At 30.1% G+C, this 26,498-nt stretch overlaps 1 protein-coding gene and 1 long non-coding RNA gene across 2 annotated transcripts; both read right to left on the bottom strand.

Annotated features, from left to right (window-relative positions):
• Positions 1-1,754: 1,754 nt before the first annotated feature.
• Positions 1,755-6,896, bottom strand: LOC112285965 (Phenylalanine 4-monooxygenase, chloroplastic). Its single transcript, NM_001426583.1, has 6 exons — positions 6,549-6,896; positions 5,533-5,821; positions 4,354-4,484; positions 4,066-4,133; positions 3,087-3,261; positions 1,755-2,585 (listed from the first exon to the last, which is right to left on the bottom strand). The coding sequence occupies exons 2-6, from the start codon at positions 5,753-5,755 to the stop codon at positions 1,998-2,000; spliced, it is 1,185 nt and encodes a 394-aa protein (NP_001413512.1). The 5' UTR covers positions 5,756-5,821; positions 6,549-6,896; the 3' UTR covers positions 1,755-1,997.
• Positions 6,897-7,072: 176 nt separating this feature from the next.
• On the bottom strand, positions 7,073-8,837 carry LOC149988460 (uncharacterized). The gene is made up of 2 exons (XR_016504469.1): positions 7,561-8,837; positions 7,073-7,208 (listed from the first exon to the last, which is right to left on the bottom strand). It is a non-coding gene; the product is annotated as an uncharacterized LOC149988460 (long non-coding RNA).
• Positions 8,838-26,498: the final 17,661 nt, after the last annotated feature.

A 26,498-nucleotide genomic window follows, 5' to 3' on the forward strand; every position in this document is an offset into this window, starting at 1 on the left:
CCACTTGTCCTGTATAATTCATTCAATTCGCATGCATACTGTACTCTTGTAAGGAATGACGTGAGAATAAATGGAAGTGTATAGTTGTTTTCTTCTGTAGAGTGAATAATGTAACAACACAAAGCATGGTTACAGAACGTCCATTTTTGCTATCAAAATTCCTGGGCACTAAGGTAAGAATTTACCACAACACGAAGAGTTGCTGTTACCTCTGTACTGATTAATCACCACCGCAAACTCTTGTGTACATGCGATATTAGATTTCTGCCACTGAAAGAGAAATAGAGAATTAGATCTTTTGACTGAAAAACCATGACTTCTTTTTTGCACATCTTAAATACCAGATCGTAGAAAATTCTTCGCTAAGAAAGCTCTCAAAAAAATTACAGTCTGGAGCACTGAAAATAGTTCGAATCTTGTCATTTCTCTCCGCTCAATCCATCTGTGAGTCTTCGAGAACACGTTTGTCCATTATCAACGAAGCAACATCAATGTACGCTAGTTCACTCTCAAGGATAATTTTATCCCATTGTATGAACTCAGAGAGATTCTGGGAAAGATGTGGTGTTCGGGAGGAATACTGGGCGGTAGTTATCACAACTGTTTTGAACCTGGGATTAACACCTGTGTCAGTCTTAGTAAGAATTTGAGTATCATAACTCAAAATTGTCCAAGTGGAAGAAAGCGCAGGCTGGTACAATAATGTCAGTCACTGAGGAATAATAAACCAGGCCCATGATTGTAACATGCTAATCTGCGCTGGGGAATGGAAATGTACGCCAATCAGGTCGGGTGGCATTCATTTAGCTCTGAAGCAGCAAGGACAAGAGCTAGATTCACTGTATATTTAAAAATGCTAAGGACAATACTTGAATTGTATTTTAGTTTGACGGAGGAAGGACGACTAATGAAACATACCCTCAATCATGCAACTTGCAACGTGATATCACGTTGGTGATTGTAAGCGATCTGAAAAGAAAGATTTGTGAATCTGCAGCCCAGGCAGTAGAGTCTCAGTGGACTAAGATTACGTAACTAGGTTCATGTGCCCCAGCTGCTATCGCATCTAACGCCTTTTGTCCGTCTCGAGAATCGTTTGATATAGCTCCCTTAGATGATTCATCTTCTTACCTCATCTCAAATGTGGTATTATCAGTAGAATTGGCGAGCTGGTCAAGGAAAAGCACTCAAATCCGATCGATAGCAGCCTTTACCAGTACAACGGCCCAATTCCTAGAATACCAATTGCAATTGCTGTGCCCGTTCGTTCTGAGCCCTAAGTCATATCAGCATATGTCGGAATGAAATTATACTTGTGCATGTTCTCGAGATGCATGCAAAAGCTGCTCACGATTGAGAATGCAACGGCCTACCAAGTTCGACGTCTAGAATTTCCTGATCAATCTGCATGTGTAAGTGTACAGAAGTTGTTAACAGAGAAGTACCCAGGAGCCTAAGATGATCTCTCTTTCTGAACTTGTGCCTACTTCGATTCTGCTCTCGTCTGAGTTGTATTAAAGGATAATCTTCAGAGTTATGACGCAATTACAAACAAAATGAGCTTATTCATGGAAACCAGATGCGAGACAACTCGGTCTCACAACTTATAATCAACCAGTAAACCAATTTGTGCAAGCATTTCTAAGCCTTAGTTCCAATACTTGCCCTTAGTATGTTCACTGTAGCCACTTGAATGCCCAGACTCTGGTTTGAGACAAGTCTTGAGAATATTGCGAAGCTCACAGCAAGAAATTGAATAATGAATACATGAAGCTGTCAACTCTTTAATGTGCATTGTGAAACCACAAGTCAAATTCTATACAAAATAAAACCACCTAGAAGTAAAATGTAGGTAGCATTCACAACTATATAATTTAATCTAAACAACCGTGACTAGAGAATCACCAACAAGAGCAAGGATCTTGATCAGTAATCTACAGATCTATATATGGTCCAGAAAACCAAGGAACTGGTTCTACATTGGTGGAGCTGGAAGTTTAGAGCCGGATTGGCGTATCTCCAAACTTGATGGACTGCACCTCAGGCTTCAGAATGCTTCTGGAATACGCCCTAAGCTTTGCCGCTGCATCTGCAAAGCTCTCGCATAGAAAATACCTCTTCTGGTACCCGTCTTTGTAGCTCATCTTGGGCATCTTCTTAAACGGGTCAAGCTCCACGAACTCAGGCATGAATCCATCCGTCCCCACCCGCATGTGCTTCAGCTCCCCAAAACTAGACAGAAGGCCTGCACCGAACGCTTTAATCTCGTTACCTTCCTTTACTGTGCCAAACTCCACAGTGTACCAGTAGAGCTTCGTAAGGTGCCAGATATCCTTCTCTGAAGCACCCAGAGAAGCTTGGCCAATGGCCCAAGCTAAGTCAGCAAACTCCGGATCAGCCAGAATGGGGACGTGGCCTAAAACCTCGTGACAAATGTCTGGCTCGGGGGTGTACATGGGATTGCTGCCATGCCGAACATACTGGGTTGAATGGAAAGTGCGGAAGGCTAGACCGTTTAGGAAGTCACGAGGGTGGAGGAGTCCAGCTACTGGGCGGATGTGCCATCCTGTGCTCCGTTCCAGGACCTGCAAGGGCACAACAAAATCATATATTTAAACCACTGAAGATGAAACCTGCGAAAAAAGTGCAAAGATTAGACAGAAAAATTTGAATGTACTAGAAGCTAAGGCTCTTGGTCATGTACTGAATGAACTGATCACAAGAAGTTTGCGACGAGTTCGGCTAATACTATCCCTGTGCCATTTCCAAATCAGTCAGGAGATCAATCACCAGACAATCCATTATATACCTCACTGTCGGTTAAGTTGTACAACTTATGAGTGAGGAATGATTATATGATCAGTGACAACAAGGAAGAGTCAACAGACTTCCTTGCGAGAAGCCAGTCGCATACAGACTTGGCGTTTCACTTCTTATAAATGAGGACATATTTAACTTGGTTCTTCTTGAAAATTCATGAATGAGATTTCTGCTCCTGTATTATTCATATTAATCGACAGAAAATGCGCGTGTAAATCATTTGGTTCAATAATTTAAAGAGAACAGAGAAAGAGAATAATAATCACCTCCGAAAGTTCTTGCAGCTGTGGAATATAGTTTGGCTTGAAGTTAAACAGCTCGTAGCAATTCAGGTATTCCTTACAAGCATGAGTTGGGTAGAGGTCCACTAGAGTATCTAACACATGACCCCACACACGAATCTCTTCCGATGTGTAGTCCACGCAAGGAATGGGTTCACCTCTGCATTCGCCGATTCAATTAAAACATGAATGTTAGTTACAGTAATGATGCATAATCACTGGAAGCCCTGTCTTTTGATAGAAAGAAATCCAGAACAATTTACAAAAATATGAAAAAATTGATGAAAAAAGATCCCCAGCAAAACTAGTGAGACATGTATTCTGATATATACTGAGAATAAGTGGTGCAAAAAGAAAAGCCTGAAATGCAATAATTCATGAAACTTGAGATCAAAAGGAAACTAAAGTTGAGGTCGAGTGAGAAGATGTAAGTTAAACTTCAAAATAGTATAAGCTTTTGCACAATTTCAATAGAGATTAATGTACAATACAGCCTGCGTATACACTAATGCTGGTAAAGTAAATTATCATATTTGTTTTTCTACGAACTAAGACTATATTGTACGATCTAAGCAGTTAGCGTGTACAGCATCCGCTTTGGTACAACCCTCAGCCAGGTTATGTATCAAGTGCAGAACAAGGAAACATGACAACTAACGTAATACTTCACATAAGTTCTAGCTTGAGAGTAAAACCAATGCACAATACAATTCCAATGTCTTATTAACCAGACTCTAGTAAATCTAGGATAGGTTCGTCCACATATGCAGTACAAGGTTGCACATGCAGAAGACATTTTTGTCTCCAATATCATTGCAATGAAGGTTTTATCTATTTATACATAGCTTGCTGCTTCGAGTTGATCCAGCTAACGTCTTGGGGTAGTAATGAAACCAAGAAAATTAAGTTTTAGAGTTTTTGTACAGAATAAAATGCTTGGGTTTAGCCGAAAATGTATGCTTACATTTTATGTATCTTCGCAAGGTCAGCAATACGACTACGCCTCCTCTTATATTCAAGATCATGGTAGCCCTGCAAAAGGTGACATCGGGTTTGTTCAGAACACAGCACAGTGAAATCCTTCGTTGAACTGTGTGTATCCTGTCAGGAGCCAGCTCGAACTTAGCCTCAAGGTTCAACCAAGACTGCACAATGATGCACCACTCCTTTCAGTGCTCCTACGATACCGTGCAGATTGTTGAGATTGACCAATATTGAGACTAGAGGAAATACATGGGACTGTTCGACTTACAGGATGATCTTCGGTCAAATCGGCTCCGAAGCCAAGAATGTGGTCTCCATTTGAAATATCGTGGATGCTACTGGGAATAGGTGGAGTGGATGTTTTGTCTGCCTCTCTCTCCTTTTCAGCCGTTGAAACAGCTGCAAATCTCAGCAAATTCGAACAGTTCAGATATTGGATTAACCATTCCGGATAGCCCAATATATTCTCAGAAGACATACTCACCACAATACAAACTTTCGATTAATTTTATGTTTTTTTATCCACCACTCTAGCGACAATTATGTTAGATCCTCCATACCCTCTCCATCTTTTAGCCCTTGACGACAAAGAAATTTTAGTTCACTTATTATCATCGTCAATAACTTGTTTAAGGTAGAGCTGAGAATACGAGGATTTTTCACGAGCATAGAATCATAATCCTTGGGGTGAAATCTTCCGTACGATAACGTTCAAGAAAGATTACCAAAATATGCCACAGCTTACTGACTCATGCTTCTAGCTTTTAATTTAGATGATCAATAAACAATATGAGAGTCCGTTGTATAGTCAAGCTAAATCGCATACCCTTGACAAGATTTTATCACAACAAATGTATTGTTCAATTTGTTCAGTGCTAAGCATCTATAAAGAAATCTGCAAGATGCATCCAAAGTGTTAACAAGAATGGATCTGAATCAGAACCGGTTTTCCGAGTTAGTAACTGACCGCTTATGAATTTCTAAGCGCCTTCTTAGTCCTACCTGCTGAATCCGAAGAGTTGCTTTTAGATGTGGACTTAACTCAAAGGTGTCCCAGCTAGATATGAGTTCGAGAACTCAGTACTCCATGCGAGTATAAGCTGGCTAGGTTACTCTTTGATCTTTCCAACTAAAAATAAGCTAAAAGTGTGCTAAGATTCTAGCAAGAATTTAGGAACGAGACGTTAATTGAATTAACCCCGAAACGACAATCCCCATTTAAGGATGTCATTGAGCTCCTTGAGCTAGCAGGCTTTCATGAAAGGGTATTATATTTGGGATACAATGCACATGGCATCATGTTTGTGTGCCACAGCTAGTTGAATATTAACAGTCCACTACAAACAAAAAATCGTAAAGCAGTTACTTATATACCTATTTAATATTCTGTTCTCGTGCAAATTTGGACATGAACGTTCAAAGATATGAACAACGAAGACAGGCTTACCTTGTATCTGATTCAGCCTCTTCCTACTTGTTAGAAAGATTTCTCTCTGAGACGGCTTTTTTAGTTTAGCTTTGCTAGAGGTAAAGGTATCCTTGACGAGACACAGGGTGCCAGGCAGCCTAGTCTGTACACGACGTGCTCCTCGGGGCTTCGGATCACAGTTACAACACAGTCCGTTGGTGATCGTTGTCGAGTGCCGAAGATAACCCACTTCCATAGCCATTCACTAAAGCCTGATCTTTCTCCAAGCCTTATGATCCGAACTCGGGTCAGTAAACTTCACTTCCAACTTTGCAATCAGCACCAAAAATAAATTCACTGGGTTAGGCTACAAATTTCCGGGAGGACACATGGTCCCGTGAGGCAGTAAGCAGATAATAAGCTGCGAAAATTTAACTACCCAAACCTGGTAGGGACTACGAACAACTTCACTTTAATGAACGCCTAGAAAACGCGCCGTAAGAGCACCAACGTCAGTATCAATTGATATCATTCGTCGGCCAAAGTCGGTATCAGATGATTGAATTCTCAACGACCTCTTAACTAGGCAACTAAATATTCTAATTTTACATCCTCGAGGCTCCAGAATGTACAATCACTCCAACTCTAAAGATAGGTTTATGATGCAGCTCAAGAGAAAGCGAGTGCGCCTCCAATAAGACAGCTGGCACCCAAAGTTGCAGTCTCCCTACGACTTTGATGCTAATTTTAAAACCAATCTGCTCTGCTCGACTGGATACTGCGTGTGCATTCAAAGTATGTGCAAAATCTGCAAACTTTGGGAAAGTCCGATTGTAGCTCAAGGCAAGAAAAATTCCAGCAACATTTGGCAAGCAGAAATTTTGCTCCACACATGCCTGATGGCTAGTGCGACGAAATGCACACATTGGAAACTGTTAAAGCTGGACAGCAACATGCGTGCAGCAACGCTCGAATAATGAAGCAGCTCCCTAAGAAAAGTGCTGGCAATATTTGGCAAGCAGAAATTTTGCTTCACACATGTCTGAGGAAAATACCTGATGAATAGTGCGACAAAATGCCCTTATTGGAAACTCTTAAAGCTGGACAGCAATATACGCGCAGCAACGCTCGAATATAGACGCAGTTCCCTGTCGGATAGATAGTCTCCGGAATGCAAGACGTCTCCGTAATCCTCTTGCAACCAGCATCCAGGAAATTTTCTCTCCAAAACTTCAAAGCTGGGTCCGAGAAAGGAGCAAGAAACGGAAAACTTGTGCTGCAATGCAAGAGTTTTGATGAAGCAAGAAAGCATGAGATGCGAATTTAAGGCTCCAGGAAGAGCACTGCTACGATAGTTAGGGTGGCTGCGATGCAAGCTCACTCATGGTAGACGTTCCCACTTTGTGACAACGGGATTGAGATTGATCCAGCTGCTGATGAGGGAATGAAGTGGACTGACTCGGCAGGGTGGTGCCAGATGGCTGCGCATCAGCAGGGACCCGGCCACCTTCCTTCTGCTCCACCATCGCCGCTACTTTAGCACAATAGCATACCTCCGCACGCAAGCAAAGTGAATCACGTTGATGCTGCCGCCTCACGAGCGCCTCCCCACGAGCTGACAGCAGGCCGTACCCGAATGCCTGGCAAGCTACTTGCCCTCCATTCCCTTCCCTTCCCTCCGCTTCAGACTCATCATCACGCCCGTCCATCCACAACTGTCCCTCGACCACAAGAGAACCAAAAAAACACTAAGAAAAACAGCAGAAAACTTGAGATTCATGTTAAAAGTTCACACTGAAATTGTCGCGTCCAGGCACTCCACTTGCCCAGCCTAACCTCACCAAAGGCAAATTATCATATCCACTACAAATACAAAATATTAATAATCAAAATAATAATACACAAAATGAAAATAGGCATATAAATAGAGGTAGCATTTTGAATAACTATAAATAAACATGCATGTGCGTGTAACTTCAGTTTCTAAATGGTAGTTTGGAGGCTTACGGTTTTTAAAAACCCACCTCAACAAAAATACCCATGAACAGAAACATGACCAGAACCCACCAGATACAGTCCATCACAATAGAAACTTGCTGTAAACGTGCAACATCCTTTGAGTTAAAGTACACTGTCGAGGCAAAGTCAGTTTCTCCTGGTAACAAACTCTGACGGCAATTCCAAGCGCAAGTACAAGAGTAATCCCCCATGGACACCAAGTTAGATTTTCCTGGGTGCGAGTAATCTCATGGGACAGTAAGGATTAATACAGAAATTCAATTACAAAAGCAGGATTCACATGTGTGGGTTAATCTCCAAGGCATTGGGTTCTGACGCAGGTCCATGCCACGAGTAGGGAAACATTTTATTTCATTCCCGAATCCATATTCCCAATACATAACAACAGACACCGCACGGCACCCCAGCCCTCGTGAGCGTAGGCTTGGAACCAACAACCCCAACTCCCCCAAATTTCCTCGCCCAGTTTTTTAAGTCATGAAAACCTAAAACCATTATCTACCTGGTCGGACCTCACAAGACACACACAATTAGCTCCGTGCTTCCTCCTCCTCCTCCGCTGCCGCCACCTGACTCCTGCAGAATTATATCGTATCAATTGAAGCTCAGGAGCATCATCTATGCACCAAGATACAATGAGTCTGAGGAGGGGGAGGGGTGTGTGTGAGAGTGACGGTGAATTATCAATAACTCATAAGATATATTCAAGGTACTTGGAGCGTGGAAATCGTCTCAAAAACAGTTGCAAAAACACACAACCACACACTCAATATTCTCTTGGAAGCAGAAACAAGGAGGGACCCCTGGTTTTGCAATCTTTCTTTCTTGCTTGCTTCAATGCTTCAATGCTTCAACGCTTCTACTGCTGTGCAGATGTGGTTCTATGATCTCTGCGCATTGCACTATGATGGGAGAATGCAAAATTTCAGTCTATCTTTGGAGGCAAGGGAGCATGTGATGCGTTGCAAGGTTGAGAGCTGCCTCTGTTCCTCGGCATTTTAAGCTGTGGCAGTGAATTTGTGAAGATAGAACAATTAAATGAAGTAAAGAAAGAAAGGAGGAAAGAAGGAAGATTATCATCTGTGTTATTAGGAATAAATGGTTTTAAAACAACCTTGATATAAAGTAAAACGCCTGTTTCAGACTATAAACCAATCAATGGGACAACACTTAGACACTTTGTCAAGTGAAACTTCAAAATAGTTAAACTCTTTTTGAGCAAAATAGAACCATGTATATCACAACTTTTGTTCATATGACCACATTGTATATAAAGAATAAATAAATTGGTGTATGTCCTTAAATTTCCCTGATTAGCTGAATTCCAACTGATGAGGAGAGACTACCAACTTCAGCTAATTCCCTAATTGAATGAATTCTAACTGTTACATGATTGGCTGAATTTTATGAAATATTCTTACTCATGATTTTTTAGAAATATTTACCAACCAGTATGTGAATGTTTTTGAATTGTTTTGATACGTTTGGCAAAGAATATGATAATATATCTCAATAAAAGTCCTTTAGTACTCAACAATCATTCAACCAGTTAAATGGGTCCTGCATATATATATTTATATTTATATCTATGTGCATAAACACTAAAACGATTATCCAACAAAATAATTTAAAATGTTGCCAAAAAGAGTTTTTTTCCTTCTTGGTTTTATGCATGTTTTATTGAGTAAAGAAGTTCTAACCTCAAATTAAGATCATAGAGATTCATTTGATTGGGAATCAGAATGATTATTACGCAAGCTTGGAGATTCCTCAACAAGTAAAACAACTTTTGTTTAAAGAGCTTGGAGAACTTCCTAGGCTTGTAAATAAACAGTGCCACTTAATATGGAAGTGTGACTGGGAGGATCCCACTTGCATGCCTTAATCAAACCCTGTTTGAATAAGAAAATTCATTAATGACGGTCATGAATTTAAACACAGGGAACCATAAGAGAACCTCTACTTGTACACGTCATCATTGATGCTATCCTACATGAGAGTTTTTTTACTAAATTAGAAAGTATTGTTGATATAATATTAATATAAGTATTGGCTGTGCTGTTAGTGGGTCATCAATCAAACTACCTACCAACTCATGAAAATCTTTCATTATGTCTCCACCATCCCACTATTTAGGATTGAAATCACAACTATTCTGTGGAATAACAAATCATGAAAATCTATTAATCATGCACAATATTCTTCTCTTTGTACTTTCTGTATTTATTCCTCTTATTGCATGATACCCAATTGCGTGTAGATTTGTGCAACATATGTCAAATTGTCTTTGGTAAATAATTGGGAAAATATCATAAATATCCCTAAAATTTGTCAAAATATCAAAAACACCCTTGTATTCTTGATAATATCAAATCTATTCCACTTTTTAGTGATAATTGTAAATGTGCCCTTAAACATAATACACTATAATCTTCTTGTTTTTTTTTAGTTGCAACTAGGATCCAAAGCATGTATTGCATAGCTTGCAGTGCAACACTTTGCTTCACATCTTGGGCACCTCACAAAATGGATGTCGCCTTTGCAATTGCTAATGTAAGTGCATGCATGAGCTACATTGACTAGTCATATAAGAATCTACTTTGGCCTTTTCCTTGGTAATAGTTTATTAATAAAAAATTGCAGGTGTTCTTGCCGCATATAATAAGCAAAACATGACATTGGCAATAATGCTAGACATAACATTCTTAAAAACAACAACCAATTGTAAAGAACTCACACACAAGCAAGCAAACAAACAAAACAAAACAAAATCATCATCACAAGAAAATTGCATTGAGAGCTAGATATGCTCAATTCTTGCTTTCAACTCAAGTCCTTCCATAACTCCATCAACATAACATAAATGAGCTTGATATTGTCCAACTCATTCAATAACAAGGTTGATGTAGGCATCCCTAGTTGAGCATATTAAATCTTTTTGTCCAAATTGGAAAATATTGCATTGCCTTGTTCCATGAGCTAATTAATATAGCTCATGCATGTACCTACAATAGCAATGTCTTTCTATAACTTGTGTAAGTCCACCTTAGCCGCCATTACCTTGAAATCCCAATTGATGTTTTTCTTGCCGCAAGAGGCCATATTTTCTATCAACTTCCACAAGTCCAAAACTTTGCTTTCTATTCAATCACTCCCATTATGAGAGCTTCAAAATCCACTTCTTGAAACTAGCACCTACATTTATCAAATACTAAAGCAATAAATTGTTGTCAGATTAGCAACAATACAAAGACCAATGCTTCCATTGCAATTGCAATTGGAAGTCAAATTTATCAATCAAATTAATGTATCTAGAGGGTGGAAAAAAGAGCAATATATTGCCAAGAAGGTTTAATGAAGATTGAATTTGAATCACTATTCTCATGGTATTAATTTGACATTTATTGATAATTAAAGATCAACGAGAATTAAAAATTAGTGCAATTGAAAAAATCTATATGATATTAAATTATATACCAAATAATAAAAGTTTTTAATCTACAACTCTTTAATCTTTTTATTTTTTTTTTGTTGTTTGATTTATAATTACAAATAATAATAAAATATAAAATACAATCATATGTAATATATATATATATATATATATAGAGTTGTTAAAACCACAACCTACATTACCATCTTATGATCAATTCCATCCATCCATGTCTTTGTCTCTTGTTCAATGTTCGTTGTCTCCCATTTTTAACTTCCATGCCTTGTTTTTTTTATTTCTATCCTTTATTTCCTATCCTCCAAAATTAATCATCACATGGTTTGAGGGATGTGGCTTTAAAAACTTCTTAGCTATATATATATATATATATATATATATATATAGTTATAAATTAAATATGTATTAGTTGAAAGTAAAAATGATAGTAAATCAAGGATAGTTTTATCTTACTAATAAATAATATTAAAATCAAATGAAGAATTCATACATATAAAAAATTTAAAAAAGTTGAATATGACTTTTGTATAATGTTTATAACTTCATCTTTAAAATAAAAAAATTAAATTATTTTATTTTTTAATTATTAATATTAATAAAAAATTAAAATACTACATAATAGTTTTAATAAAATAAAATATTATTACTAAAGATTTATTATTAAGATATCATTGTATCTTTTATTTATTTATTTATTTATTTATTTTCTAAAAAAACATTTCAGTTCTATCAATTTGATATAAAAAATTTGAGTTTAAATATCTATAATATCGTATCATAAATATTATATTTATAAATCAAATTAGGTTTTTAAATTCATATATTATATTATTATATATTATATGAGTTCCAATTTACATATTATATTAGGTTTTCAAAAATATATTATATCTTTGAAATATATTTTAGAGAAAGAAAAGTGGTATTTTAACAAATAAATAAAATTGAAGTCTTAAAAAATTATTAATAACAATAGAAGAATGAAGTTAAGCATATTTGTGATTATATTAGGCATTCTTGAATTGTAATTTTATAGATATTAAAGAAGATTAAAAACATGGTCGAAATTCAAATATATGCTCTTGAAAAATTATGCCTTATTAATAAAATTAAAAATTAAAAAACTTATCTTGTTTCCTATTTTTGGATAAAACTAAAAAATGGAGTATGTAATAAAATAAATTTGAATTAATTTTAAATTATAAATTATGAAATAAATAAATAAATAAATACATCTTTTATTAAATATTTTAATTAATAAAGATTTAATATTAAATACAATGTAGCAATTTAAGATCTAAAGTTCATCAAAAACATTGAAAAGTAACAATTGAATGAGGTTGGATATATTGGAAAATTTAGGCAAAATTGTTACTACACAAATTCATCAAGATGAAAATTAAAAATGATAAAATTTAGCTTTAAAACCATAAAATGACATAATTGGATTTCACAAGATTACAAGTATGTCCTACATTGAATCTTTCTCTCAAACATCACATTAAAGGATGCTTCAACAATAAAATCAAATTAGTTCCTTGTAAGTTAATAATTATGCTTAATGTTCTTTTTGGCTATTTCTATATCCTCCATACAAATGCAACATCTTTTTGGGCAACCAAATTGACATCATGTGAAGGATGGTAGTAGTATAGTAACATTGATTTAGTTATTACTTGATTCTTTGAATACTCAATGGATGATATTAGAGTGATGGCTATTGCATAAATTGCTTGCTGGGCTTAAATAATATTAAAGTAAGCAATGTAATTAATAATTGATTGTTGCATGAATAATACAATACTAATTATATGTACATATACTTATTATATGCACATATACTAACTATATGCATATAATTATACAATTCTATACATATAATTATGTAATTATATATACATAATATTAATTATATGGAATTTTAGATAACTACCACCAATTATAAGTGAATGTGTAATTTTTTAAATCCAAGATATTAGATGATAGCTTTAACATGTATTCAAAGTTAGAATCAAATAAAGAAATAATGTGACAACCATGTGCAAATATTTTTGATCATTCAATCTACCATTCTATACTAGTTGACAATAGTTTAGTAATTGTATTGGTAATGATAAATCACTCATTATATCATGCCATGATTTACTTACAAATTATTTCTAATATTAAAATTAATAGTATTTCATATGATTTTAAGATCTAAGAATTTAAAAATTCTATAATATTTGAAGTCATATGGCCAAACTGAATATATGAGTTCAAATTATGAGAATGCCCAATACTATGGTCTAATATTTAATAAGTACTTTGCAGCTTTTTTAGATATATTCCAAATTTTTGAGAGTTTAATATTAAAATCAAGAAAAATTAGCATTTGTGTTGCTGTCTAGAAATGTCATATAAGTATTAGATTTTTGAATTGAAATTTTATGTTTTTAACTAAATATCACATACAAAATACATATTTATATATTAGAAATATATTATTGATAACATCAATGAAACATTTTTTTTTATCAAACAAAAATATAAAATTTGGAAGTTTTTAGTTCAATAGAAAGAATGCTAGAATTATTGTCTTTAATTTTTGCAAGAACCATAGTCAATTGTCATTATTTTCAGCATTCATAATATTGAATGCAATAGAAAATAGTTGCCCCTTTACATCAACTGATGTAGCAACAAAGAATACTCTACAATATTTTTCTTTTAAATAGGTATTGTTTATATCAATGATAAATTGACAATATTGCAAGCCATGTAAACTTGCATTGTAGTCAAACAATTGAAGAAAGCCGTTTTCTTCATTCACTTCCAATTTTACATAACTCCTAAGATTTGTTATCTTGATATGGTGATAATATACTTTCAGGTTGGTGTAGCTATTTTCATAAGAGTCAATTAGCTCAAAAACAATCTTTTTTCTTCTATGTTATATTATCAAGTAGGATACCTTAATACCTTCATTACATCAAATATCTTTTCAAATATCTACAGCTTTGTATTTTGGTATGTCTTCCAACTTGTTCCTCTTATTGTTTGCTATCTAATTGGTGCTAGCATATTAGTTATCTAAGTTTTTAATACCAATGCTTGTGTATTTAGAGACAAATGCCCAAATGACAAATTGACTTGTACATGCCAATTGAAATTGTGACGCACGCAATCTTCATTTGTAAGTACTGTGACACTTTACAATATATCTCATTTGGTTAGACTTGATAATAAATGTTTCATAATGCTTGTTAATTACATCATAACAAATGGCTTCCTTTAATTTGTTACTACCACTAAAAACACAACCTAAAATAATTAAACTTGTCATTTTGAAATATGATTTTTGCTCAAAAAGTTCTTAAAAAGACAAACCTATTAAAAATCCAGATTTTGTTGAGGGTGCACAATATGCAATAGCAGGCCAATTTTCCCAAGAACACATTGAAGAAGGTCTTTGGCCTCTTTTCATGCCAAGGTGAAAGTGGAGGTGAATTATCTTTAATAAAACAATAGCAGCCAGCAAGATAGACTTAGAAGAGGAAAGTAAAAATACATAGTTGTAAGCATTCCGAGACATCAAAATGTTTGGACATCGTAGTGTACATTAAATGACAACGGTACATTTTGGAAGTCAGGAAGAGAAGTGGTGGTTTTGAGGAGTCTGTTCTGCAACCTTACATTCTTTTGCACCAATCCGCACGAGCAAAGAAAAACAAGTGAACAGAATTTGCCATTCCACATAAGAGATGTATACAGTTTCGACAAACAACATGGTTGTGGAACTTGTGTCAGATGTTCAAGCTGTGCACTTTATTGACAAGCTGTTGTACGCAGAAATGGGTAGATTCTCACCTCCCATGTCACTTCCACGACATGTTGGGAGCTTTCCGGACGTATAGAGTTTTAGATTGGAGAATTCAAGCGACACAAAGCCGCAAGTTATTTTATCTGAGGAATTGAAGTTCATATTTCTCACGACAGGTTATAAGATTATGGAACCCCGTACTTCTTACATTTCCATCAAAATCCATGTCCCAAAGCTCCTGGCCATGCCGATATCCTTTAGAGGCACTCAGTTGTATCACATTCCTGAGGAATATCGTACACAGCAATATGAAGTTCTTAAGGAGGTAGCTGGAGGATTACTTTTTTTGAAATCAGAGGATTATCAGTACTTTGGAGCCTTGTTAGGTGAAAAAGAGGAAGTGGAATGATCGCAGAGGAGAGTAAGGAGCATAAATTTATGAGACTATTGTTGATGGTAAAGAATAGTATTCCACCGTAGAGAAACATGTCTTTTAGGCAGTAGATTGACAAAGAAAAGAAGTTTGGTGCTGGACCTTTGTTTAACCCGATCTTACCTTTACTCATGTCTCCTACGCTCGAGGACCAGAAGAGGCATCTGCCCGAGGACTAGGAGAGGCGGAGGAAATGCATGTCACGACCTCCAAACAGGCAGTGAAGGTACTATCCTACCCCAGGAGGAAGACGCATGCTCATCGACCATTGCCAATTCAAGTACAACATTCAAGCATTTGTTTGAATTAGATTTCACATGCCGGAGGCAAGGGTAGATTTAGCCCGTGGAGCCGCAACGATCAAGAAGCCATTCGATGCCGATCCACCCCTTAATTACATTTTGAGTAGAAATGGTGTTTTCTATGGAAGTACAAAACCAACTTTGATCAAAAAGGCCTCATTGTCAAGTTGTTCTTTCATGTAGCTCCTCCTTCTGCTTAAGATGTGCTGCACTTTACTATGCACACTTAAGCAGAAGAAGGAGGAGCTACATGAACGGCTGGACCACCTGGAAGTATCTAAGTACAAGAAGACAATCTATGTCGAAACATAAATGATTCGGTGCTTATCAATTGTTTTCTTCTCACAACTGCAAGGAGGTGCTGATGACTGTGGAGGACAAGAAGAGAGGCAAGATATAAAGGTGGAAGAAGAGCAGTTTGCAATGACAGCGACATTATTTGTGAAAAAAAGAGCTGTGCCAAATCTACTGGGCATGCACTTTAGGTGTTAGTTGCAACTAAAAAAAAACAAATAGAATATAGCTTATCACATTGAAGGGCAGATTTACAATTATCACAAAAAAAAAAAAAAAAAAAAAAAAAAAACAAAGAAAAAAAGGGTAGATTTGATATTTTCAAGAATACAAGGATATTCTTGATATTTAACAAATTTTAGGAATATTTATGATATTTTTCTTAAATGATTTGGTGTTTTGAGTGTAACTCTTGTATAACATGGAATTTGAAAGAACATGATCTCAAAAACAATTATTGGACCTAAAAAATTATTTTTAGTAAAAATAATAAAAAAAATTACTATTAAAAACAAAGAAACCAAGTCACACAATAGAAAATATATATATATATATATATATATATATTAATATTTTAAAATTCCTTATAATTTTTTAGAAGAATTTTTTATAAAAAAATATACAAAAATAATTATGTAATTATATTATTACATATTATTTTTTGAAATAAATATAATAAAATATTCAAATTTATTTATTTTATAAATAAACTTGAAAATATTTCTATAGAAAATTAGTAAACTAAAATTTTGTAAGATTTATAAGTGAAATATATCATGGAATTTGAAATTTTGACTTAATTCAATTTAAGTACTTCAAATCTTTAGTTTTAAAATTTTAAGATAATATTGATGCAATGAAATGTACACAATTAATAGCTACTTTGGTATTTTAAAAAATACACTTAAGTTACATTACAATCTTTCAAATTAAGATAAGAATCAAGATAATAAAGATTAAAGTAATAAGATATAATAATTAATAAAAATTAACCTTTCAAACATTAAAAATAAAAATCAATAAAGAATCAATTATAGTTTTAAATTTTATTTTAATTTTAATTTTTGGTTTTATAAAAATATAAAATAAATTTTTTAAAATTACTAACATAAAAATGATCAATTGTATTAAAATAAAAGAAAAATAATTATTTTTTTTTATAAAAAATAATTACATATGTCTTAATTATTTTAATATTTTATAAGAATATGTTACAATTATCATGGTTAATATGTGTATAAAAAATATCTTTAATATATATAATTTAAAAATATAAATATCAATAAAAAAAATATTAAAAATAAGATAACACTTATTAAAAGCTCCACGTAATTTAATAAAATTAATAAGATAATTGATAATAATTAATAATTTTATAATTTTCTAAATATGGTTATCATCTATAATTTCATGCTTTATATTTTTTAAAATTTGATAATCTTGCAATAGAAGATTTAACAAATCATTTATCTGAGCTACATCTAACAATGAAGGTACAATTAAAAGTAGCTCAAAAACAACAAAAGAGTAATTTGGATGCCTATTGTAAGGAACAACCTCATTTCTACATTAGTAATAAGATGTGATTACTTCATTGTAGTATAAAAACTATTTGTCTTTGTGACAAGTTGGATTACTATAGACATAGACCATTTTCTATTTGTAAATAAGTTAATCCAATTACTTATCAGTTACATCTATCAAAGTCTATGAAAATCCATCTTGTATTTGACATGTTTTTTTTACAGACATATAAGACAATGAATATCTTAAGAAAAAGAAAAATACCACCATTGTTGTATGGCATATTTTTTTATCTAAGAATACATTAGATATTTGGCTGTAGAGAGTTTAGCTTTAACTTATTGGTCAAATTCTAATAAGTGATAAATTCTTATTATAGAAGACAAATAAATATAAAACTATGAAAAGATATTCTATTAAATAAAATCCTTTTATATTTAAGAAGCTTTGTATATAAGGCTTTTTAAAACATATAGAAATATTCTAACATTCATTACAATACCAAATCATAACTAACTATTTGCTAGTAAGTTAGATTTCTAATAAATTCAAGGAAAATCCATAACCTCCTTTCAAAAATTCAAATTTATATTATAATTTTTTTATAGCTCTATATTACACTTTTTTACATATATATAAAGTCTTGGCTCTCAAAAACCCCTTTACTTTGTATAAAATATCAAAATTATAGCAAAATTCTTTTAAAATATTTTTCTCGTACAAAGAATTTTTGTTTCTTGAATTTTAATAATTTATATTTCTTGATTCAATCATTTAATTGTTTAAAAAAAATTAAATAATAAAAAATTTATCTATAAACTTTACCACAAAAAAATGAACCACAAATCCACTATAGATTATTTGGCATCTTAGAAATCTTAGCAAATGTTCTAAATTCTAATTTATAAATACTTGAGTATTCTTTTCTTCATATCTCAAAACTCCAAATTTTAAATTTTACAAAATTTATATATAAAATTTAGTAACATGATAATATACATTTTTAGAAATTTTGGCCAAAATCTTATCATATTCCTCAAGATTTAGCTCAAAATACAACTACAAGTGAATCAAGTCACTTACTGCCCTTGGATTGCAAGTATTGACTTCAACTTCCTATATCTCCTTTATTTCAATCTAGAATTCATAAAATAATATATAAAAAATATAGTCAAAAATGTGTTCTCTTTTACTATAATTACCAATCTTTTATTGCTTTTTGTATGCATATGTTATGTCTACAAGAATGACAGTAGGTACAAAATCAATTTTTTAACTTTGAGCATCTATAACTCTTTTATAAAAGCTCTAGTCATTCAAAATTTGCAACAAAATCATGACCAAAAATCTAAACTTTCTAATCCTAACCTTTCTAATTTAAATGGCCTTAAAAGAGTAACCCTAATTCCTAATAAGGCCTTACGTAGCATCCTAAAAGTCCATTCGACATGAATTTTAGCCAATAAGAATGGAGATTTTCATCATCTATTTCCATTCATCCTTATGGTTGGCCTAACTATTCTTTTTTATAAAAGAATCCTTTTCTAATCCTTTTTTGAATAAGTTTTGTATAATATGTATCCTAAATATCAAATAAAAGAAACAAAAGAAGATTTCAAGAGTTACCAATGTCTAATAAAGGCGGCTCTTACTACATTATATAGAAAATTGTATATTAAATATATATGTACATTATTTTCATATGGTAGCCAAACCACAATATAACACCACTTCTTACATAAGTGGATAATAGTCAATAATTTGAAATAGAAGAAGTCTTAGATTTGATGCAATGTTGACTTAGATTGGAATATCTTAGACATTGGTGCGGTTATGATATTAGCAAAGGAACATGGAAATCAGCAAAAAAAACTTACAAATACCATAGAGAAAGTCAAAGTTTTTCACCAACAATATCCATCAAAACAAAGATAAAGGATAACAAATATTTAGTATAAAAGAAACATAATTTAGGAAAGATTACACTCTATTTTTTAATTTTTTTTATAATTTCTATATAATTATGGTGTTAAGAAGATAGAAAACCAACATCCAACAGATTCAACTGAGAAACCATCATTTGCTAACTTATCCAATGAAATATTACAATTATTACAACCTTCAAGACAACATAATAGAGATGAAGATCTTCAAGAACAACATGTGCTTCTTCAAATAGGTGGCAAGATATAATACGTTAGATATCACAACCTAAGAAGAGAGTCTTAATGTTGGTGATTTCATTAGAGGTAGAAATGACTACTTATGGTATTACAAATGTTTTGTTTGAAAGAAATTATGAAGGTTTCAATAATGATTAAATAATAAGGTGATCTTCCTACCTTAGAATAATACATTACCGATTGCTAAGAAGATCTATTAACTACTTTTGAAGGAAACAAAGATAAGAGTATATTGCAAATATAATTTGTTGTATCTTAGACTTACTCAACATATGATTATTACTCCTTGTAGAACTTATTTTTAAAAAAAGAAATAATATCATAAATATATATTTAGTATAATTATTATTTATATAATATGAATAGATAGAAGTAAATAAAAATAGATGAATTTCATAACATCTTCTTGAAAAGTTTTTTAGAAGCTTCATAAATACTTTCTTGGCTTTACATATATTTATAATTAATTGGTAGGTTAAAAACTTGGTCAAAAAATTAACCACTTATTATACATGTTGATAGCTTATAAAACAAGTTAACTATGTAGCACCCATATAAAAAACTTGACTTGCAAATTAAGATAAATGTTGTACAAAGTCAACATGCTTTAGAAATTCTATAAAATATATCACATAGCTTTTAGGTAGATAGTAAATATAGAGACAAGAATGAAGCCTTCTTCATTCTTGTCAACTCACTTTTTACTTCTAATCTAGTTTTAAGAAGTCTCTAATTTTCTTATCTTTTGGCAATAGCCATTCCAGTTTCTTTATAATCTATATACTTCTTTATTTCTATTTTTTGATATTTCTTTGAAAAAGTCTCACTTGTTTATTTGATTTCATCAAGTTCTTATCTTTGGCATCTATTTGATAAGTTTAATCTTTTTCTAATTATTTATACTTATTATAAAATTAATAATTGAGATATACAAAGTTTTAGATAAAATTTATAATTAAATTATTAATTATTGAAGTTTCAACATACTTTAGAATTGGATTAGAATTTGTTTAAGATTCAAAGTTTGATTAAGTTTATATTAAAATTTGATTTAAGGTTTAGAATTTGATTAAAATTTTATAAGAATTTATTTAAAGATTTAAGATTTAATTATAATTTGATTAAGATTTAATTAGAATTTGATTAGGATTTAATTAAAATTTGATTTGAATTTTATTAAAATATGATTAAAATTTATTTAGAACTTGATTAAGATTTGATTAGAATTTGATAAGAATATAATTAGAATTTAATTAAGATTTTTTTAGAATTTATTTAAGATGTTTTTTTAGAATTTTTTTAGAATTTTTATTAAGAAAACTATAAATTTTTATATTTAATTTATAAAAATATAATTTTAATTAAATTTTATTAAGATATAATTAGGCTTATTAAGCTTTACTTGAAATTTATCTAAGATTCTATTAAAATTGTTAAGACCTTGTTGTTGCAATTTCCATTTTATCTTCCACAACCAAGTGTTTTATGCATTCTAAAGCAATATTTCATATAATATAATACTCTATATATGAATCACAAGAATCTCAAGTATTTTATGTCAACACATGTTTAGAATTGTCACTAAGCTTGTTAAAGCATGTTTTTGTCAAGATTTAAATTTAAGATTATTTTTCAATTAAAAAAATAATAAGATTTATTAGATATTTTTATCTTGTATCAAAATAAAGAAATGAAACTTTAGATCATTAAAAAATAATCCTCTAGAATCTAGAGAAATTTTATCTTTGAAAAATTATGTATTCTTTGAGTTTGTTATTACTTTTCAATTGTATGATGTTTTGGATACAATAAAACTTTAGAACTAATATTTAAAGGTTTCTAGTGGCTTTAAATATCAAAAGAAATTAAAGAATTTTTACAATCATGTAACATTTGTTCAAGATCAAATACTCCTTATCATTGACTTAATGAACTTCTTCAGCCATTACCTATACTAAAACAGCTATGATCTTTTGTTTCTATGGATTTCAGCAATAATCTTCCAATATAAATTTTTTATGATTCTTCATTTTTTATAATAGTTTATTTTGCCAAGATGACAAATTTTGTACAATATATAAAATTTATCACAAGTAAATAAATAGCTAAAATTTTCATAGATAATATCTATTCCTATTATAGATTACAAAGAGATTTTATATCAGATAGAAAAATATAACTTTTATCAAGATTTTAAAAAATCTTTTTTAAGATATTTAAAATGGACATAAAACCATCTTTATCTTTTTATTTTCAAATTAATAAACAAATAGAAGAAGTAAATTAAATTTTAAAATAATATTTGAGATATACCATTAACTAGTATCAAGATGACTGAGTAATCATTTTGCCATTGACAAATTTTTTTATAATAACACAACAAATTCTTCTATTTAATAAATATATTTTTTTAATAATTATGATTATCATTTATAAATTTATATTTTTAACTTTTTAAAGTTGATAATTTTGCAACCAAAGATTTGAAAAATTGTTTATTAGAGCTACATGTAACAATGAAGGCACAATTAAAAGAAGTTCAAGAACAACAAAAGATCAACACAAATTTCTATTATAAGGAATAATCTCAATTCTACATTGGCAACAAGATAATTTTATTTTATTGTAATATAAAGACTATTTGTCCTTATGATAAGATAAATTATTATAAACTTAAACTATTTTTTATTTTTGAATAAATCAATCTAATTATTTATTAATTACATCTATTAGAATCTATGAAGTTCTATCATGTATTCTATATATCTCTTTTTGAGCCATACAAGATAATAAATATACAAAAAGACAAATGCAACATAGAAATGGACAATAAGCAAGAATTTGAAATTGAAGAAGTCTTAGATTTAAGGCAACACCAAAATAGGATGGAATATCTTGTATATTGGTGTGAATATGATGTTAGTAAATACGCATAGCAGCTAACAAGGAATCTTACAAATGTAATAATGAAGGTTGATGTTTTTTATTTATTTTTTTATTTTTTTTTTTATTGACAATTGCCATCAAAATCAAAATGAAGAATCAAGATGTGATCATTGCTCCTTGTCAAACTCGACTTTAGATGGATGGATAATATCATAAATATACATAAATTAGAATATATAAATTATTTAAATAAAATATATTAAAATATAAATAAATATAAATAGATTTAATAATATCTTATATAAAAGCTTCTTAGAAGCTTCATAAATGTAAATTTGACTTTATATATATTTGTAGTTGATTGATAGGTTAGAAACTTGGCCAAAAACTTAGCCACATGTTGCACATATTGGCAATTTGTGGTAGAAAGTAGCAATATGGTGTACATATAAGAAACTTGCCTTACAAATTAGACTCTTGTATCACAAGTTAGATATTTATTGAAGGTCCTATAAAACATTGTTATATAACTCCTAATTAGATAGTATATATGGAGGCAAGTGTGAAGTCTTCTTCACTCTTATCAATGTCTTTCTAATTCTTAGTCTTATCTCAAGTATTTCTAGTTATCTTTAGCAATAGCCCATTAATTAAATATTATACCATCTTTAAATGATTATATATTCTTTTCTAGTAATAAAAAGTATATTGACTTTTTGATTCTTTTTTTTCATTTCTTTGATACAAAATAAATAATAAATAATAAATTAATTAAAAAATAAAAAATAAAAAATAGATATTATAAAACTTTTTGTTAACTATAAAAGATTAATGTCTCTTCAATAAGTATTAAAATGCCAAAAGTATATTGAAAAAATCAAAAATAGAATCAATCTTATCTTTATGTATATTAAATAGTAAGAAATATACATATAGAAGTTTTTAAAAACTACAAAGCATGTATGTCATAATAATTTTTTAGAAGTATGAAACTTCTTAGAGAAGATACTATTCTTGTATGAAACACCTAAAGATTCAAATCATAATTGAAAAGCTAATTTTAATTTTTTTTATAAAAACTATTTCTACTAAAAAAATAATTATTTAAGTAATTTTAATGTGTATATAAAAAATATAATTATATATAGAATATTTTAACATTATACATCATATTAAAAAAATAATAATAATGCAATCATATTGAAGTCATTTTGAAAAAAATAACCACATAAAATCTTTTAAACATTACTACATTAATAAAAATTGAATGTAATTTCTAAAAAATTATAAAATAATTTAAGATAATTTTATATATCTTTGATAGAAATAACTATAATATCTATATTCAAAAATATATTTAATAAAAATACAATAAATTATAATTATTTGAATAATTAGTCTCATTAAAATTTTAATAAGTTTGTAATATTAATTTAAGAAAATTCATAGTTTAAATTTAATTCAAATTTTAAACTAATAATTATATATATATATATATATATATATATATATTAAATCTTAATTCTAATACTAAATAGATCATACAAATTTTAATTTTAATTAGGTCTTTTTAATTTAATTTATCTTTTATTTTATTAGCTTGATTTTAAAAATTAATTATATCTCAAAAATCCTAAATCTAATTATATTTTTTCAATATTAATATTTAATAAGACTTATCATTTAAAATTATAATTATGAAAAATAATTAAAATACTATCATCAAATAAGTATCATTAATTTTAATCTTAATAAAAATCTATATTGTGTCTACAAATATGTCTAATAAATATTTTTTTAATCCTAATTTAATAAAAAATAGCCGTAACAAAACATTCCAAAATTTCTAAGTTGAAATCAAATTTATATTTTTTAATATATATATATATATATATATATATATATATATATATATATATATATATATATTTATTTATTTATTATATCTAGATACAATTATTTTCAACAAAAATATATAAAAACTTTATAATTTAAAATGTAACAAGTTCGTATTGCTTGATATATTTGCCATTTTTTTTAAAGCTTTTTATAAATGTTTTAGAAAAAAATATTTTCAAAAAGATAAAAACAGAAAAAACTTTTTTTTTTCTTTATATTATTATCATTGTATAAAAATAAGTTATTTGATTCAAGAAAATTACTACAAATATTTTTGAAGCTCATTTATTAAGATATTTGTTATAAATTTGTAATCAAATATCAAAACCAAAAGTCCACAGATATTTGCCACCAATGCACTTTGGTTTTTTTTATTAGCTAGCTTTACAAGAAAAAAGGTACTTTACTTTGTGGCCTTTTTAGTACCTATTAGGTGAGCCTTAATTTTCCAAAGGTTTTATCTTCATTTAGATCTTTTGCACCACAAAATACATAAGTTGTAGAACATTCCAAAAATCATTTTACATGAATATAAATTTTATTACTAAATACAAAAGTCCTACTTAAGAATTATTTGGCACCATTGTAAGCACTTAAAAGGTCATCTTTTATTTAATGTTGGTGCATTGCAAATAGAGTTTATCAAGTTGGTTGGTGAGTAATATAAGACATTATATAAGAAGAATATCAATATTAATAGCAAAAAAAACCACATCTACATATAAACATTAAAACTACTTGGCTATAAGGATATCGTAGAATATGATATATTTTGCATTGCAAAACAAAATAAGACATTATAGTCATAAATAAAGTAACACAATTTTTCTTCCCTCTATAATGTAGTAGTATCATAATAACAAGTTTTATAATAAATTTAGTTGGTTTAATCTTAGAATTAGGCAAAACAATTCTAATATATGTATATTTTTGTTGATACCCTACTATTCTAAACCATTCTACTAATATGCATCTATATCAAATTTAAAACTTCTATTTTTTCAACAATAGTACCAAACTTTGCCTTATCTTAATTTTTTTTTTTTTATCCTATTTTATATTTCTTATGACTTATATTTGTACAAAAAACTTACAAAAGCATAAATATAATCTATATAAATGTAGTTTTGATCTAGGATTTTAGAAATAACATTCTTAATCTATGCAATGAAGCTAATAAAGAATATTAAATAAATATAAAAATCTAAAATTAAAAAAATTGAAAAAAAAATTAAAAAAAAATTAAAAAATGCACCTCAAAAAAATTCTTTCAATTTTTTTTTTAGTTTGACTAAATTTTTATCTCTATTTTTTTACTTTTATTAATCTTATATATTTTTTATTATTATTTTATAGAATTGGATATATATATTTTTTTAAAAAAATGAATTTTATTGCTTATAAATTGACTTTACATTCTATCTTATTTATAAAAGATAAATAACTTATCTTCTTTCATCTACCAATTTATATTTTAAATTGTATATTTATTCAAAATCCTATTCTAATTATCAAACTAAGCTATTAATAGTCTCTTTTTTAATAGCTAATTCCTTTTAATATAGTAACTTTAAAGGACTAAACCTTAATCATTTATAACATTAAGCTAAGATTGATTTATTAATTAAAAATAAGATCTAATTAAAAAATACCAAAACTTTTTTAAAAATCATTATTATATTATTAAAAAAACTTTTGTGATTATAATTTGCAACTATTTGAAAGAAACTACAGGTTGGAATTCTAAATAAGTCCGGTTTCCTGAAATTCATTGTTCATTGACCAAATCTAATCTTTCATTCAACATAGCTCAGGAAGGTTTTTAGCTGAAGCATGTGAATTTGACCTGCTTCGGATTTTATTCACATGGTTCTGGTTACCAATTTTTTATCCAGTTTTGAAATAATTTGTAATTTATAATTTTAAACAAATACATTTCAGAGCCGAATTGCATCGTAATGTATAAAACACATTCCAATTCCATAGCATTGACCAAACACAAGCTCCTTTGGAATCAGGCTTGGGAAGTGCTTTAACTAAGTGGCCTTTACCTGCTACTGTCTTTAGCATGATAATTTGCAACAGGTCAACTAACTTGCAGGTTTCTTCACACCGCAGAAGGGTGAAGAAACATAAAGACAATCAGTAATATAAAGGTTTTTGGGCTTCAACTTCGAAGTACCAAGAATGTTTTATGATTCACTTAGTTTGA

The sequence above is a fragment of the Physcomitrium patens genome, chromosome 8 (genome assembly GCF_059467195.1).
Source record: "Physcomitrium patens ecotype Gransden chromosome 8, ASM5946719v1, whole genome shotgun sequence".
Lineage (NCBI taxonomy): Eukaryota > Viridiplantae > Streptophyta > Bryopsida > Funariales > Funariaceae > Physcomitrium > Physcomitrium patens.